The 17,403-nt window shown below is 37.5% G+C and overlaps 1 protein-coding gene across 2 annotated transcripts in view; it reads right to left on the bottom strand.

Moving 5' to 3' along the window:
- SCAF8 (SR-related CTD associated factor 8) overlaps positions 1-17,403 on the bottom strand; it is a 135,833-nt gene that overhangs the window by 49,272 nt on the left and 69,158 nt on the right. Inside the window, exons 14-20 of one of the 2 annotated variants that reach the window (XM_073337716.2) lie at positions 16,492-16,605; positions 15,447-15,603; positions 13,904-14,034; positions 7,916-8,060; positions 7,366-7,443; positions 5,359-5,580; positions 2,900-4,664 (exon numbers count right to left, since the gene is read on the bottom strand). In XM_073337716.2, the coding sequence (XP_073193817.2) occupies positions 2,914-4,664; positions 5,359-5,580; positions 7,366-7,443; positions 7,916-8,060; positions 13,904-14,034; positions 15,447-15,603; positions 16,492-16,605 (2,598 nt within the window). In that variant the 3' untranslated portion in view covers positions 2,900-2,913. Of the gene's footprint in view, positions 1-140; positions 4,665-5,358; positions 5,581-7,365; positions 7,444-7,915; positions 8,061-13,903; positions 14,035-15,446; positions 15,604-16,491; positions 16,606-17,403 lie in introns of those variants that run through there. The other variant, XM_073337718.2, reaches the window with a different exon arrangement.

The following is a 17,403-nucleotide window of genomic DNA, read 5'->3' as shown; positions in this document are numbered from 1 at the left end:
AAGTTCTAACTGGAAACATGATGCAGCTAAAGACTACTTTTCTGTACAATAAAGTTTTATTCTACACAAGAATTGAATAGCTGTTGGAAACTGTAATAGTACAGTGTACAACTACACTAAATACAGTAGCCAATTTATTAAAATTTAAAAGACATTTACATAACAGATTAAAATATTAACACAGTGCTCTTCATCTAATGAATATACATTGCAGAGTGTCAAAATGTTTTGCCTGACCCAACAAACATGCACAAGGAAATGGCAATGTGATCTGGTTTACAGCATTGCCAACTGAATTATTTAATCTCTCTCACCATGTGATGATTTTCCTGCACCATCCTATTACAAACAATAAACATACTGCAAATCTCAATTTAAGAAAAAACAAGGAAGATTAACTTTTCTATCTTGTTTTTTGTTTCATTGTGTAAAACACAATGGTGAAAGCAAAGCTACTGGAAATATTTGCATTTTGTTATGAACATTTGGAAAATCAATGAGAATAAGCTTTTTCATGTACAACTATTAACTTAAAAATGTCAAAACACTATCAAACTGAAAGAAAGGAGTAACTTAAAAAAATACTATACAGCTATTTTATGTTCAGTCATCCTAAGTCATGCATGCCTGATTAGCAAATTATTGGCAGGCTGATAGGCACAACACTGATCAAGTTCCTTGACCTGCACAGTCTGCATTTGAAAGTATTTTTGCCCTAAACGTTGTAAAACCTGTCTGGAATCCAGTATATCAGCATGGTCCTGTTACATGTTATTGCTTATTTAATGCACCTGAATCTCACTGCTTCCTAGTACTAAATATTATTACTACTTGCACTGTAGGTGCAAAATGATTCATATCAAAGCTTTTAAAAGCGGTATTTTCATTTATGAAAGCAATTTTGGGGGCTTTTAAAATAAAAAATCCTAATAATTAAGAAACAGAACCAGGTCACCACAAAAAAGGATCACATATAACTTCTCTGTAAGTCCAGATGTATCCTTATGCACTACAGCCGAACTCCCAAGTGACATCCTCACACTTCATATCCTTGGGAAAATTTTTTTAACACAATACAAACTACCGATAAATTAGTATTCTTTAATAGTAAAGTTCAACTCAGATTTCCCTGAATTAAATATTTTCCATTTTACAGAAATATCATTATCGACTCTCAGAACTTACTGAGAGAGAAAATTCTCTCTCAAAACTTAATCAGAGGATGCTTTTGGACTCAGTGAATTTTAACAACAGATTTTTTGGAAGGGGAGAGGAATAACTGTACTGCAAGTGGGACAAGCTGAAAATCTTCCATTACTATATCACCAAATCTTCCACCTCTGGTTAAAAAAAAAAAAAAAAAAACACACGCAAGAAGCAAAACAGGTGAAACAAAAGAGAGTAATGCTACTGTATTACTTAGGAGGCCAATTCATCTCAACATTTTACTCAGAAGTTCTATTTCGGTATTAAGCCTCCAAAGCACAAAGCCCCCACTTCATTTCTATTCACACGTAGATTTTTTTTTTTTTTTAAAAGAAAAACCAACAACAGCTTTATACTTTTCATGCAACAATTCTGGACTTCAGAGGTTCACTGCAAACAAATAACCACAAAGTACTTTAATACTACCACTATCTATCCAGAACACCAAATATATTACAAAATAAGATAAGGTAAACATTTACTTCAATTTTGGCTTCATGCATATCTACATTTTTTAAAAAGTAAGCTAAAATCCTACTGTATATCTTTACAGTATATCATGTCCATTCCACCTTCTAAAAGTAGTAAGAACAGTACCTATGAGTGAGCAAATAAATGTAAATTTGATTTATTTAATCAAATTAACACCTCTAAATATCTTGCTACCTCAAGAAGGCGAAAGACTTATTTTTATACCCTAATTTCATTTCAGTTTTATTAACCTGTCTTCATTGTTCTGTGCGCACACACAGGCACACACAGAAATAGCGATATCTACTTACAGTTTACACAAATATTTACATACATGTTATATACATAAACTAATGTGACTGCATGATTTTCAATATAAAAGCATATGCTTCTTTCTAGCACATATAATTGTTGCATTGGTCTTACAAGAGTAATATAAACCTTTTGCAACAAGTAGCTAAAGCATATACCATAGCTGATCCAGGTTTTCATAGCTTGTAGGTTTTTTTTAAAAAAAAAAATACAATACCTAGAACACTGTTATCAAACAAATATGCTTTATTGGCATCTAAAAACAAAATGCACCCAACATTAAAATGTACTTTTTTTTTTAACCCACTGCAGTACGAGGAACAAATCACAGACACTTACTTTAGAGGAAACAGAGACTATAGTGCGGATTTTACAAAATCACTTTTAATCTCTGTATTATGCTCCTTAAATGACCAGGGCTATTTCTTTTTCTTTCTTTCTCTCTCTCTCTCTCTTTTTTTTTTTTTTTTTTTTGCCAAATCTCAGGAACATAAAATATCACAGCTTTGTCTATGTTTAAAATTCTGCAGCAGCCTAAAAACATGGACAAGATACACCAGCACCTGCTTTCAAGTATAACAATTTCCACAGCCAACCTAATGGTAGTATCTAAAAAAATTCCATTTTCTTCCATAGGAAGTCTTTGTTTGACAAGCTGTTATTTATAATTGTGACATTAAAAGCAACTGGGGGCAAGTCTGTGTTTTATCAGAGAAATAAAAAATGTTTACCTACCATGTTCAAATTAAGAACAATGTTCTATACAAGTCAGTTGTACAGTTATTTAAGTGAAAGATGAACATGAACATCAGATTAACTTAATTCTGGCAGACAAAAGTGAACTGCTAAGGTCCAGTCAGCCATTTATCTATTACAGAGAGATGACAACTTTACAAAAGGTATCTTTTACCTACTGAGTGATGATTATGTCCCCTCAGTTTCTGTGCTTTCTACCACTGGTTCACTTTCTATATCAGCTTCTGTGTCACTCTTCTCTTTGTTTATCTCACTTGAAGATGCTAGTTTTTCATAAAGTTCTGGATCATTCTGCACTTGCACATTTGGTGGCTGACTTTCTGTCTCTGTATTTTCACCATTTACCTGGGGTATATTATCAGCTTTGCGCTGTGAAGTGGCCCCTTCAAAATATTCAAAAACCCTTGGATGTGGAGGAGGGATCCAGTTGTTCTGCATTCTGTCTCTTCCAAATCTGTTTCCATTTATTTCTCTGCAAAAATTAAAATCTCTGTCATCCCTATCCCTCTGTCTTTCCCAGGGTCTTCTACGGTCATCAAAATCTCTGTGAGCATCTTGTTCAAATCCTCTGTTCCAGCTGGGACCACTTCTAGTTTCAAATCTGTAATTTACATGCCGAAACCTCTCTCTATCTTCATGGAAGCTTTTAGGACCACCATAGATAGGAAAAACATTGTGTTCTCTTTCATCATAATCTCCTCTCTGTCCCCAATGCTTTTCTGAATTGAAACCAAAATGCTCTCTTCGACCAATATTATCCACACCTGGTCTTCCAAAATTCTCTCTCATATCTATATGTGGCCTTGCAAAATGTTCTCTTCCATCTATTGGAGGTCTTCCTAGACCCTCTCTTGGATCTACTGGTGGCCGTCCAATAGAATCCCTGACATCGACTGGGGATGGCCTATTAAGAGTCTCTCTGTTTTCCACTGGTGGAAAGCGATAGTCTCGGTCTCCTTCCTGTTGAATGCTATCACCTCCAAGTGGTAACCTTTTTTCTGGATTAGAAATGCTATCAACGTTTTGTCTTCCAGGTGTTCCAAAAGGTCTCTCTGTTTGGTTAAAAAGATCTCCTGGAGGAGGAAAAGGACCTCTCGGTGGTGGATGAAGGGATGGGTCAAGGAGTGTTGGAGGAGGGATATTACGCTGTGGTGGCATTCCAGGCTGTATTAATGGAAATCTTGGTCCAGGTGACTGGGGTATTAGTCCTGGACGGAGATCTAAGAGAGGCATTCCAGGCATCCTTTGACTACTAATATTTAAATGGGGTATGTTTTGAACCCCCACCGGATGCTGCATCCCCAGAAGTCCAGAACTACTTGAGACATTGGGTGGTGGCACTATTAGAAGCCCAGAGCTGCTTGAGACATTGGGTGGCGGCACACCCGCCAAAAGCCCAGAGCTGCTTGAGACGTTCGGTGGCGGCATTCCCGCCAAAAGTCCAGAGCTGCTTGAGACGTTCGGTGGCGGCATTCCCGCCAAAAGTCCAGAGCTGCTTGAGACGTTCGGTGGCGGCATTCCCGCCATAAGTCCAGAGCTGCTTGAGACGTTCGGTGGCGGCACTCCCGCCATAAGTCCAGAGCTGCTTGAGACGTTCGGTGGCGGCACTCCCGCCATAAGTCCACAGCTGCTTGAGACACCAGGTGGCTGCACTCCTCCCGCAAGTGTGGAGCTGCTTGAGACACCAGGTGGGTGCACTCCTCCCGTAAGCGCGGAGCTGCTTGAGACACCGGGTGGCTGCACTCCTCCTGCAAGTGCGGAGCTGCTTGAGACACCGGGTGGCTGCACTCCTCCCGCACGACCGGAGCTGCTTGAGACACCAGGTGGCTGCACTCCTCCCGCACGACCAGAGCTGCTTGAGACACCAGGTGGCTGTACTCCTCCCGGAAGCCCGGAGCTGCTTGAGACATCATTTTGAACTGAAACACAATAAAAATATTTAGTAGTCTGGAAAGTCAACATAACACTAAACAGTTTACAATACAAATAATATTTTAATCCATTATTTCAGTTAATATATACATAGTTGGAATATTTACTTATTTAAATATTTGTAATAGTTTTGAGTTATGAACGCAGATTTTTTAGTCACAATGGTGATGACTGGGCATTAAATCACTGAAACCGATGTCTTTACACAGTAAAGATTGAGCAGAAGCTTTTAAGGGGTAGGAAAAACTACATGCTCACCAAGCATACACAAGAAAAACATGAACATGTTTGAATGAATGCTTAAAACCATGTACTTAACTTAACTACAAGTTCCTGTCCCATTCCACTTTCAGTAAAATTTAAAGGATTTATTTTAAATACTCTTAACTACACCCCCTGGCCCAGCTTTACTTCTCTAGCCTATATGCACACAGATGTGCGAGAGAAATTTCTTGTCCACTGAAGACGTGACCTACTGGAAAACAGTGATCAAGAGATGCTAAAAGAGCTCATTATCAGCACACTATGTCACAGATTAAATCCCAAATCCAGGACCATATTTAACCTAAAACGTCCTACATTAGGATGAGTTAACACAATACACATGGGTTAACTTAAAAACTTGTATTTACGAAGTCAATTTATATGTGGCAAAATATGTAGGGTACAGACATTTCTTACCAGATCTGTTGTTTTCACTGGAAGAAATCTGAACGTCTGCAAGATGTGATCCTTTTTCTTCCGACTCTGGTTTGTTGCTTGGAAGAGGGTTAAAAACACTTCCCGCTGATAATGTTGGAGTGGCTAGACTGCTAGAAACAGTGCCAACTGGTAAAACAAGGCTACCAAAAGGAACATCTTTCATTGTCTCTTGAGTAATGGAAAGAGGAGGCTGCACTAGAGCTGTAGGGGAAAAAACACAAAACAAAAAACACATCTCAGTATTTCTTGCCAATTTAGTTTGGCAGATGCTTTATTGTTAGAGCATATAATCAAATATGGTCATCAAAAACAACAATACTGTTCACTTTGGAATAAATTGTTTTTCAAAAAACATTTGTAATCCTTAAATATAGGCTTCCCAATGCTTCACTCTTAAGTAGTGCGCGTGGATTATGAATAAATACAGAAGCAAACAACACTGGTTTCAACGGGCTTTAATGTTCGAACCATTGAATGTAGTCAACTTGAAAAGATTGAATAATGAAAATAATAAATAATAAATTCAGTGATTGAAAGAAAAATACAGAACTAAATTGCTTAATGAATATTATTTGATCATCTATACAACTCCCAATTAAACATCAATTTGCAAATAATTTTTTCAATGACTCCTGAGAAAATATTAAATATACTGTTTGTGAATATTATTAGACCAACTAAACTATGCACTATAAACTATAAAGTGCACTATAAACTATGCGCTATAAACTTGTTCTCAATACATTGATGAAAACAGCATATGAATACCCCCTAGAACGCGGTATCTACCCTAATTTGCATACTATTACTTAATTAAGAACAGGGTAGATAAAAATCAATGATTTTTATTTTTAAATTTAAAAATTAGGTTTATTTTAAAAAACCCTGTATTTAAGTCAAAAAATCTATTTAAAATTGCATTTGAAATCATGACAATCTATGTTGAGGCCTAAACTTACCATACTCTATTAAAATCATTATAGTAAATTAAAACAATAATACTGAACAGTACATGTTTGCTGTGGAGGGTTAAAGGAAGTTGAACCACTGAATTTTGGGAAGTCACTACTGGCTATGCATCTGGAACCACAGTTTGCTGAAGTGCTACACCAGTTTTTCATGGCAGTATCCTCCTCTGCAGATGCAGAGAGAATATTTTCTTCATTTCAGTTCATTCCACTAGTTCAATTCAATGACTAGTTCACTCAAACTTAAGAAACCACCTGGGAGTTGAAAATGCAGGAAAGCTTGTTTTCTTCTTCCAATCTATAAATGAAAACTAGGTGTGAGAGGATGAGATCTACTTGTTCTATAATTCTGAAGTACAATGTTGACCAGAAACTATCAGTTCAATTCACTAACTAGAGATAATACTTGGTTTAATAAATCAGCTTGTTTTAAATTTAAAACATGTTCTGATATATTTTGTGATAAAAACTTTTTTTTCTTATGTACCCAGCATATTTTAGGTGACTTTATTTACTAAAAAAATTATTTTAAAATGTTGTTTTTGTACATTTTTAATTGAATTTGCATTTACAAATAGAGCATGACACAAATCACAAATAAAAAAATAATTTAGCAAGTAAGAAATGCATCAGTCACCATTTTCTAACATAATAAAAAATGTAAAGATTAAGAATCTAAATAAACGCAAATTAAGCTATGTAATTGCTTCAATAAATGTGTGCTGATCTAGTGTATCTTCCTGGTTAACAAAAAGAACCAAATTTAATATAAAGGCTATGTTTAGTTGCAAATAAACATGTTTTAATGGTTATCAACCAATGAGAATCAACTTTTCTTTAACAAAGTAACTAAAAAGTACAAATGCAAAACAAGATTAATACTGATTATTTAAATAAAAGTTTCCTGCTTGCTGATTTATATCAATCCACCTTGAGTAAGAATGAGGACATCAAACAGCTAGACTTCCATTAATACAAAATTAGTATTCTTTTAGGGAAAAAAGACAAGCCAACTTACATGTTGGGACTACCTGTGGAACAACAGGCGGTGGAACAACAGGCGGTGGGACTGGTGGAACCGGGGGAGGCATAAAACCTGTATGAACAATCAGAAATAATTTAATAATATGGCCAACTTTAATAAAACCTCAGTAATAAGAACAGTAAAACCTCACTAATCTGCACTAATCAGGAGAAGAATGTCCCACTGCAAACCGGCAAGTATTAGCGGTGTAGGAAGATAATCAGCAATGGTTACTGCTTTCCAGAGGGCTCCAACTTTAACACAGAGGATGTACCTCTTTAAGTTGTCATTTATACCAGCAATACTCTAAGGAACAATTAAAGTTTCACCTAACAATCAAATTTTCCAGTTGAAGAAACACTGTAAAATGAAACAACAAAATAAAGAGTTTGATTTTTAAAACTAGACTGAAAATGTGAAGTTTTAACTAAGTCTTCTGCCCTGAATCTTAGAGTCAGAAATAGTCCTAGCACATAACATATGTTTAAGACACTCAGTTAGCATGGATATCCTTATTATACAATCACTTAAAATGGTAACTTACCAGGAGGTGGTTGTGAAGGGTTGAAACTTGCCCGCAAGAAGGGAGGTGGTGGAATTGAACTATAGCCAGGAGGTGGGACAGACATTGTGACAGGAAATGCTGGTGGAACTAAACTAACAGCAGGCACAGCTGGAGCTACCGGAATCTTTTTTTCATGGGAAGGAAAAACAAAACAAAAACTTCAACTTTTACATTATTCAATGACTCTGAAAAAGGAATAAAATGATTTGATTGAAATTCTTGTTAACTGAAAGCAGTAATTATAATCAAGGTTCTACTTATGCTGTCGCAAGCATGATGAATTACTTGGCACTTTGGGGTAGTACACTGGAATTTCTGCAGCAGCTGCAGGTAAATAAAAAATTGAGGGTTTTATAAATTTAATATGGAAAATAATGTATTCACAGTAAGGCATTATTTGTGTTTTAACTAAAATCTTAAATTTAAATTTTATATTATACCTAATTTCTCTAATATCCTATAGAATTTTATATCAAAAACTAAACTGTATTATAGAAGTTGCCAGATAAAGCTGGGATGAAGGCAGTTTTCCTCTGAAAGGTGACTAAAAATAGCATAATAGCACTAAAGTTTATTATGTTTTGATTTTCATATCAAATTTGTCCCATTTACAAATAAAATTGTTTTTCTAACTGCTATCCCTGCAAATTCAGCTCAGGAACTGAAAGTCACACTAACTGGTTTCATCTAAAACAGCGGTCTCAAACACGCAGCCCGAGTTATTTGCTGCAGCCCGCCAAGTCCCCCCCCTCCCAAGTTATTTCCTGCAGCCACCAAGCTCTCCTCACCCGCTGCCCCTTCTCCCACACAGCGTGCCGCGTCCCCGCTCCTCTGCCTACCTCCAGGCACTTCCCGCTGCCAGCACTTTATCACTTTTGGGGGGGGGGGTAAGGGGGGGCGCTTTGTACCTTTATATGAAAAGGTGTCAGTGATGCAGCCCCATGTGCTAGTCCTCATGTGGCCCTCGTGGTGATTTGAGATTGAGATCCCTGATCTAACATTATCTGCAAAAGATTCTGTAGGGCTAAATTCTGTCGAAATTACATTGATAGAACCCTGCAAACATAGCTAAATGCAGAATTTAGCCCTAAAATTAACATTTAGGCCCCATGCCTCACTACAGGTCAGCAAGAATATCTAAGACATTTGAATGCACACTGGGAGAATGCCATCGTATCCCTTCTTATTCTGCTTTAAAGAAATGGTATAAAAATACATATTTATATATTGTACTTAATTTAGGAACTAGAGCTTTGATAACTTGTAGGAAAGGAAGACAGTGGGGAAAGGACAGAGAGGGAAGGGAGAAAGGAAAGAACAGGTGATAGGTTGTGTGGAGAAGGAAGGATTTAAAAGGAGCTTCATTATTTTTTTCTAATGCTGTGTCTTTCAGCAATTGAGAACCTATTTTGGTTTTTGTTTTACAACCCCATCACCTTTCATTTAAAAATTAAAGTATTTAAATATTTCAGTAGAAAAATGATAACCTGATAATGAGAAGGTGCCACAAGTACTCCTTTTCTTTTTTGCGTTAACTTGACAGTGCTTCAAAAAAGAAAATGATTTAGTGGGCTAATAATCCTGTGCATGTACTGTGGTTCTTCAAGATGTGCCCCTATGGGTGCTCTACTCTAGACGCGCTTGCACCCAATGTGCCTCAGATCAGAGATTTTAGGTAGCAGTGTCCATTTGGCCTACTCATGAGTCCCCCACAGCCTTGTGCCCTGCACTGAGACTATATAGAGCTGCATAGGTGAACCGCACTCAGTTCCTTCTCTACCGCAGAGAATGCCATAAAGAACTCTGAAACAGAGGGGAAGAGGGTGGATAGTGGACCACCCATAGGGGAAACACATGTTGAAGAACCACACAGTTACTACACAGGGTGAGTAATCTCTTCTTCTGCAAGTAGTATCCCTGTAAGTGCTCCACTCTAGATGACTATCGAGCAGTAACCTCTACAGAGGGGTGGGGTTTAGGAGAAAAGTCTAAGATTGAAGATAAAACAGTAGACCCAAATATGGCATCAGACGCTGAAGTATGAGTGACTGTGTAGTGTTCAGAAAATATACGAATAAGCTCTCAAATCACGGCTCTACATATTTCCACGACAGGAACATTCTTAAAGCCTACTAAAGTAGAGAGGCATCTCATGGGAGTGAGTTAGTACTCTACAGGGAGGCTGAACATCATGAGACTGACAGCAGTAGGTAATGCAGCCAAATACCCATCTAGAGAATCTTTACTTGGAAACTGGAGATTCCTTAGTTCTGTCTGCAATGGAGAGAAAATCTAGGAGATTTCCTAAAGGGCATAGTCCTGTCTCAGTAAAAGACTAATGTCCTCCAGACCTCGCGTGTATGTAGTGTCACATATCCTATATCCTGGTGTGGTTTAGGGAAGAAAACTAAAAGATTTATAGGCTGATTTATGTGAAAGTCCAAAGAGATACCTTTGGCAGGAATGTAGTCGAAGCGTGGCCTTAGTCTTAAAGAAGGCTGTGAAGTATGCCCCTATCTCACTCCCTGTTCGAGCACACAAAACGGCTACTAGAAATGCAGTTTTCATAGACAGGTATTGAAAGGAGCAGATGTCCATAGTTTCAAAGGGAGGCCTCGTTTGACATCTGAGTACCAAGTTAAGGTTCCATAACAGCGTAGGGCATCTGATTAGTGGGAAGAGGCTGTCCAGTCCTCTGAGAAACCTCCTTGTTGTAGGATAAGCAAAGATGAAAAAACCCTCTACCATATGATGGAAGGCCGTAATAACTGCCAAATACACTTTTATGGAGCTTAAAAATAACCCTGTCATTTTTAGCTCTAAAATGTAATCTAGTACAAATGATAACTGAGAGGACTTAGGTGAAAGATGTTTTAGGTCACACCAGTCTTTGAATTTCATCAACTTTTTGGCACGTTTGCCACAAGTACATTGTTTCCTGCTATGTAATAGCACTCTCTTTACGTCCTCAGAATACACTGTTTCTAACCCTGCAAACCATCTATCAGCCATGCCTTAAGCCAAAGAACCCTGAGTTTGGGGTGATGGATTTGACTGGCATCCTGAGAGAACAGATGGTCCGGAGAGCGATCGGTTGACAAAGAGCCAGCTGCGTGAGGTAAGGAAACCATGTTTGTCTCAGCCATCTCAGAACTATAAGAATAACTTTGTTTTGGTTTTCCTTATCTTGCATAACACCTTGGATATCCAGGGAGTTGGGATAAATGCATACAGAAGGTCTGGACTCCACCAAAGGAGAGCGGCATCTCAGGGTTTGCTGTCTTTTTTTAAAAACTACTGGAGGCATGGAGAATAATTTTCTTTAACTGTGTTTGCTTGGCAAACAAACAGTTCTGAGCCACCCCAGGAGGCAGCGCATGTGTAGTGTCACAACTGCTGAGGTATGGGAAATAGAGTTCCTTGTCTGCCAAGATAAAAAGAACTTCTGAGAACACTCTGGGTGCAGAGAAGAGACTGAACAGAAGCACTGTGTATTGAAAGTCTCTTGACACAGAATGAGGCAAAAGAACCTTCTGTGGGAGGAGTTGATCGCTTCAGGGAAGTAAACATCTTGAAAGTCGAGGACCAAGAACCAATCCCCTTGGTCCAATGATGGAATTATTGCTGCAAGAGTTACCATTTTGAATGTCTGAATCTTTATGAATATATTGAATAAGCTTAGATCTAGAATAGGTCTCCAACTGCTGGTTTTTTTTTTTTTGAATCAGGAGATGCCTGGAATAAAATCCCATTCCTGTGTTGCACAGAGGTACTACAGCACCCAGATTCAGAAGAGAGTCAATTTCCTGTTGCAAAAGGTGCTCATGAGAGGGATTCCTGAAGGTGGGATGTAGGGTGGGGGGAGGGAGGTAAAGTAGATGGAGACATGATCTCCAACACCCACTTATCCATAGAGGTATGTTCCCAGTTCTGATGGAAATGAGAAAGGCGATGGCTGAAGTGAGGGAGGCATGCAGATTGTTGCAGCAGTAAGAGTGGAGATGGTAACTCAGCACCTTGACCAGCCCATCAAAACTGATATTTTGAAGTTGTGGGTTGGGAGGTCAGTGCTTGAGAAGTAGCTGGTCTCTTCTTCTGAAACTATTGTCTTTTATGCTGGGGTCTGTAATATCTCTGGGAGGTGGGAAACTAGGTAGGACAAGATCTCTGTGCTGTCTGGGACTTACTGAACTTTCTTTTACGTGCAGGGGTACAAATTCCGAGAGAGTGCAAGGCGGCTCTAGCGTCTTTTAAGGGATGCAGAGATTCATCATTTTTTCCCACAAACAACTTTGATCCATCAAAAGGAAGGTCCTCAACTGTATTTTGAACTTTCCTCTGAAAACCAGCATCCAGAGAGACCCGGGAGAACTGGGCATAAGTTCCCGTAAGGGGGAAAAACAAAGAAAAATAGGTAAAGGACAACAGTCCTTATCCTAAAAGTATAAAGTCAAGTTTTGGGTTTTTTTAAAAGATTCTTTGTCTGAAACTATAAAATTACTACAGCTACCTCACACAAAAGAAACTAAGAACTAAAACGAACTAATAAGAACAAAATACAGTTGAGGTAAGATCTATTTGGATGCTGCTGAGGCTCCATTGCAGGCTGAGATGGTTGAGAACAAGGCTATATAGCCTCGGTGCACCGCATAAGGCTCCGGGGGGGTGCATGTGCAGGCTGAAAAGACACGGCTTCCTAAAATGTCTGATCTAAGGCACATGGGGCGCAAGTGCACCTAGAATGGAGCACCCATAGGGACACTACTCAAAGAAAAACTTGGCTCTCAGGCCTGAATTTATTAGCTGAGAATATAATTACTTCAAAACAGGAAGAGCATGCTCAAGTATTAACAGTATGTCTGCCTTCTTGATTCAATGGGAAATGTAAAACAACAGTAAGGAAGGCAGAAACGTATTAGAAATACAACAGAATACAATATAGCGCAAGGTGGTTGAAATAAGAAACTAAGCATAATTCTTGTGACAGAAAATGGAAGACAATACATAAATTGTGTTAAAGGGACGTTAGTCCTGGAAATAGACTAAAAAAGTTAATCTTCATTCTGAGGCTCCAATAAACTACTTTAACATTAACAAAAATTATTAATTCCAAAAGCTCAATCCTCAGGAGCAGCCATGTAAATTAGCAACCTTGCATCAATGCAAGAAAGAAAAAAAAATCAGCAACAACTTTATTTTTACTAAGTTTTGTTTATAATGACACTACAGAAAAGTAAATTTTAATCTAAACACTAAATAATTTTGACTGTGAGCATTTCAATCAATTCTTGACCAACATCTTTGGTATTGCACACTCCTGAAAGACTAAAGAAGTTATAATACAGTACCTCCAGCTTTCAAAAAAGAAACAAACCTTATTCATCTGTTTATTAAAGCAGAGAAAATCCTTTTTAGAGGCAGAATAATTCAAACTGTATTAAGCCTTAGATTGTTCCTACCAAATTCCATTTAACAAAAATGTTCAACAAGGCCCTAAATCAATACTAAGACTGACCAAAAGTGCAGGAAAAAAATAACTCATTTATTCTCAGATTAATATGAAAGAAAGAGGAAACAAATGTAAAAAGTAACTAAAGTCAAGCAGAAGTGGTTCCAGGCAAAAAGGGGTCATTGTGCTGGTGCTCCTAAAAAAGGATGCTTTAGTAGCTCCCACATTTCAATCTTCTTCTTTTAAACAACTAATTGCTATTTCAGTTTTATAACATTTATCCTATCACCAATATTTAATCCTGGATTCAGCAAAACAGGCATGATCTTAGAGTCAAGCAGAAGTTTAAGAGCTTTGCTGAATGAAATAATTAGCTTTCTTATTTTAAAGATAAATATAGAACAAGGAGGATTGATATTTTATTTTATCTCTGCTATTTATTCTAACTTAGCATTTGAATGTATCCATATTAACCAAAAATTAAATCTCTCTCTCCAGAAACCACACTCAATACCAACCTGTAGCATAGTTACAGATTGAGTATAAGCTTCTGTCTGTGTTGTAACAGCTGTATTCTTATCGACAGTTGTACTCTGAGTAGTTTGGATATTTTCTTTAACAGCCTCTGAGCTCCTCACAGTTTCCCATTCTAAATAAAAAAAAATATATATATTTATTTTGTAGACAATGAGTTTAAATGTTCTATTTCCATTTCCACATTTACAAAAACCATCATCAACTTGAAAAATCATATTTTGGTCTGAAAGTTACAAGTAACAGCCAAGCTTACTGTAACTGAAAGAAGCTGAGGGGTGAAAAATAAAATTATATAAATACAGGCACACAGAGTTCCCCTCTTGGCAGAAAGACCGTCAAACATCAGCAAGAGAACACAGAAATCCCATAACTTTTTTTTAGAGTGAATGGAAAAGGAAAAACAAAAATTCTAGATATGCAATTTGAATGTTACTATATCAGAAACTGATTTTTTTTAATGCTGATTTAAAAAAATTAAGTTGACTGTCACTTTATAAATGATTCATGACCTGTAAAGAATATAGCAGCCCCTTATGTATTGTCATTTATATTTACAATATGTCTATATTACTGAGTGACTAGTCTGACACATGGTCACATAGGGTGCTTAACAACAAAAAAAATCCCACCTCCACCAGCCGAAGAGAAAATGAAGTTGGCATTCTAAACGCAAGGTGTTGGATTTAATTTTCAATATTGATTTAAATTATGCTGACAGAGTTAAAAAGACTGGAATTTATATACTTAAACATCCCTTGTCAATATCGAAGGCTATGTCTACACAGCTCCACAATTTGGACTATGGGGTGTGAACTGCAACTCCCCTGTGTGGATGGTGCCAGTGTGAACTAAAAGATACCTAGTTCACATTACATGAACTAGATGCCTTTTAGTTAGCTCCTGCAGCGTGCACACAGGGGAGAAGTGTGCAATTCATACTCCCACGGTCTGAACTGTGGGACCGTGTAGACAAGCCCTGTGATACAAAACAGATTATAAACCAATCTCTGGAGGTTGGAAAGAGGAAGCTCAATAATACTGACAGTCTCAACAGAAAGTTTTAAACAATAAAGGAATATCCAGATCAGTCTCTTCCATCATTTTACTTTTACATACGACAATCTAAAGACTTGATTTTTCAAAAGGAGCACAACCAGGTCTCAGATTTTGCATGCACTAATATTTGCACATGTATTTAGTGACTGAACGTAGAAAATCAGAAGCCACTTTTAAAAATATTAATATTTATTGTCTCGCTTAACTCCATTGATCTGAATGCTGACATAGTGTTATGCTGACTTGCAGTGTTATCATCAGATGTTGACTCAAACATACTATAGAGGCACTCCAAATTTCTGGATTTCTGATCTCAGTGCCATCAGAACTGTACACAGGAAATTAATACTAACAAATGCAAAAAAGAACATGTATACCATAAATACGCAACTTTTGAAAATTAATTTAAGGAATAAAGAAAATAAACATAATTTTTACTTAATAAAAGTTACATGTAAGTATCCATACCTGTATTTACAGTCTCCTGGTCAATCATGCCTCCTTCAGCAAAGCCATCCAGATCATCCAATTTTACTTTTTCCCAAGGTATATATGAAACTCCAAGATCCACATCCCAAAATTGCTTGTACTCTGTTTTCACACCTTTATTTAAAGCCCAAGCAATCTGAAAATAAAATCCAATCAGATGATGTAGCTGAATTAAAACACTTCAGTTATCCACTTCACCTCGTCAGTGCAGGATTGATCTCCACTGTACATTTATTGTATGTACCAAGCACTAGGGCACGTACTCAACATCTAATAGCAGCAGCCACTTGGAAGATCTTTTAGCTCTTTGGTTACAGTGAACTTTAAGAACTGTGTTAAATATTATTTCTAATTTACAAATGGGGAAATAGCACCTCAGAGCTGAAAAGACTTATCCAAGGGTCTCAGAGTAAAGTAGTGACAGACACCTCAAACAAGCCAAACACTTAAGCACAAGCTTAACTTTCAACACACAGTCCTCACTGAAGTCAATGGGACTACATACAAGCTTGAAATTATGTTTGTGTTTAAGTACTCAAAGTATTCCCTAAACAGCAGGTTTATCATTTTATTTTTAAGGTCTTCCTCACTTCCTGCCCAAATACACATTTTATAAGAAAATTTTCCATTCTACCTCTTACAAACAGAAGTTATTTTGCCTCCTTCTCGTGCTCTATATTGTACACCTTGATCAGACTCATAGTATAGAAAATTCATTGCTTTTCAAGGAGTCCGGCGGCACTTTAAAGACTAACAGATTTATTTGAGCATAAGCTTTCGTGGGTAAAAACCCCTCTCCTTCAGATGCATGGAGAAGTGGGGTTTTTACCCACGAACGCTTATGCTCAAATAAATCTGTTAGTCTTTAAGGTGCCACAGGACTCCTTGTTGTTTTTGTGGATACAGACTAACACGGCTACCCCGATACTTGACATTATTTTTCAAAGTACACAATTAAACCATCATAATAAAAATACTGCTGTACTTTAAGTTGGGCTATGTTACTGAACAAAATGTGGCTTACCTTAATAATTTTAGATCCAATTTTGTAGGATCCAGAACTAAGTTTCTGAAGAGCACGATATGCATCTTGTCTATGAACCATGCAGACATATGCACAACCTCTTGGAGGAATCATCTATGAAAAAGAAATATATCTTATTATAGCAATTAACACTTGTTTAGACAATGTCTTCATGTGTCAGTGAATTCTAATTTTTTGTAAAACACTCAAGTTAACATTTCTTAAAACCAATGTAAAGGGTGATAGCTCTGTACTTTAAGAGGTACAGGAGCAGAAGAACTGTCATGAAGATGTATTTGTAACACAATTCCAAGTTACTTCTCATCAAGAAAGCGGAAATTTACAGCATTTCTGAGAAATGCAAATAGATGTAAGACATCGTATTTACAATTTAAAATGACATATCAACAATAGACAACACCCTTTATTAATATTGATAACAGCCCTCTTCACATTTATTCAACTGCAGAAAGATGGATAAATATAAAAACTACTTTAACGCAATGTTAAGGTGGCAAAAGAGTGAAAAAATGCAAATGTTAATGGACCCAACTCCTTTGTTCTGGCTGAAATTCACTTGGCACAGCTCTGGTGGTGAGGAATAAAGGAGTGAATTGTTCCTAACCTGGTGATGGCTGGGGGCCAGTTCTGCCAAATGCAAGTGAGAGAAGACCCGATAATACAGCATTTCTTAAACTGGGGGTCACAAGGGCCCAAAAGAGGGTCACAAGACTATTGTAGGGGGGTTGGAAGAAGAGAGGCCGCTGGCCAGGCGTGGTGTCCAGGCCTGAATGAAGCGCTGCCGCCAGCAGCAGTACAGAAGTAAGGGTGGCATGGTATATTGGGGGAGGGGGGGGATTGGGTTTACAGTGTGAAATATTTTCAAAGGGCTCCCAGCAAAAAAAGGATTTG

This window comes from Lepidochelys kempii, chromosome 3 (genome assembly GCF_965140285.1).
Source record: "Lepidochelys kempii isolate rLepKem1 chromosome 3, rLepKem1.hap1, whole genome shotgun sequence".
NCBI lineage: Eukaryota > Metazoa > Chordata > Testudines > Cheloniidae > Lepidochelys > Lepidochelys kempii.
Note: the sequence above shows the minus strand (reverse complement) of the source record. Positions and strands in the feature narration are given on the sequence as shown.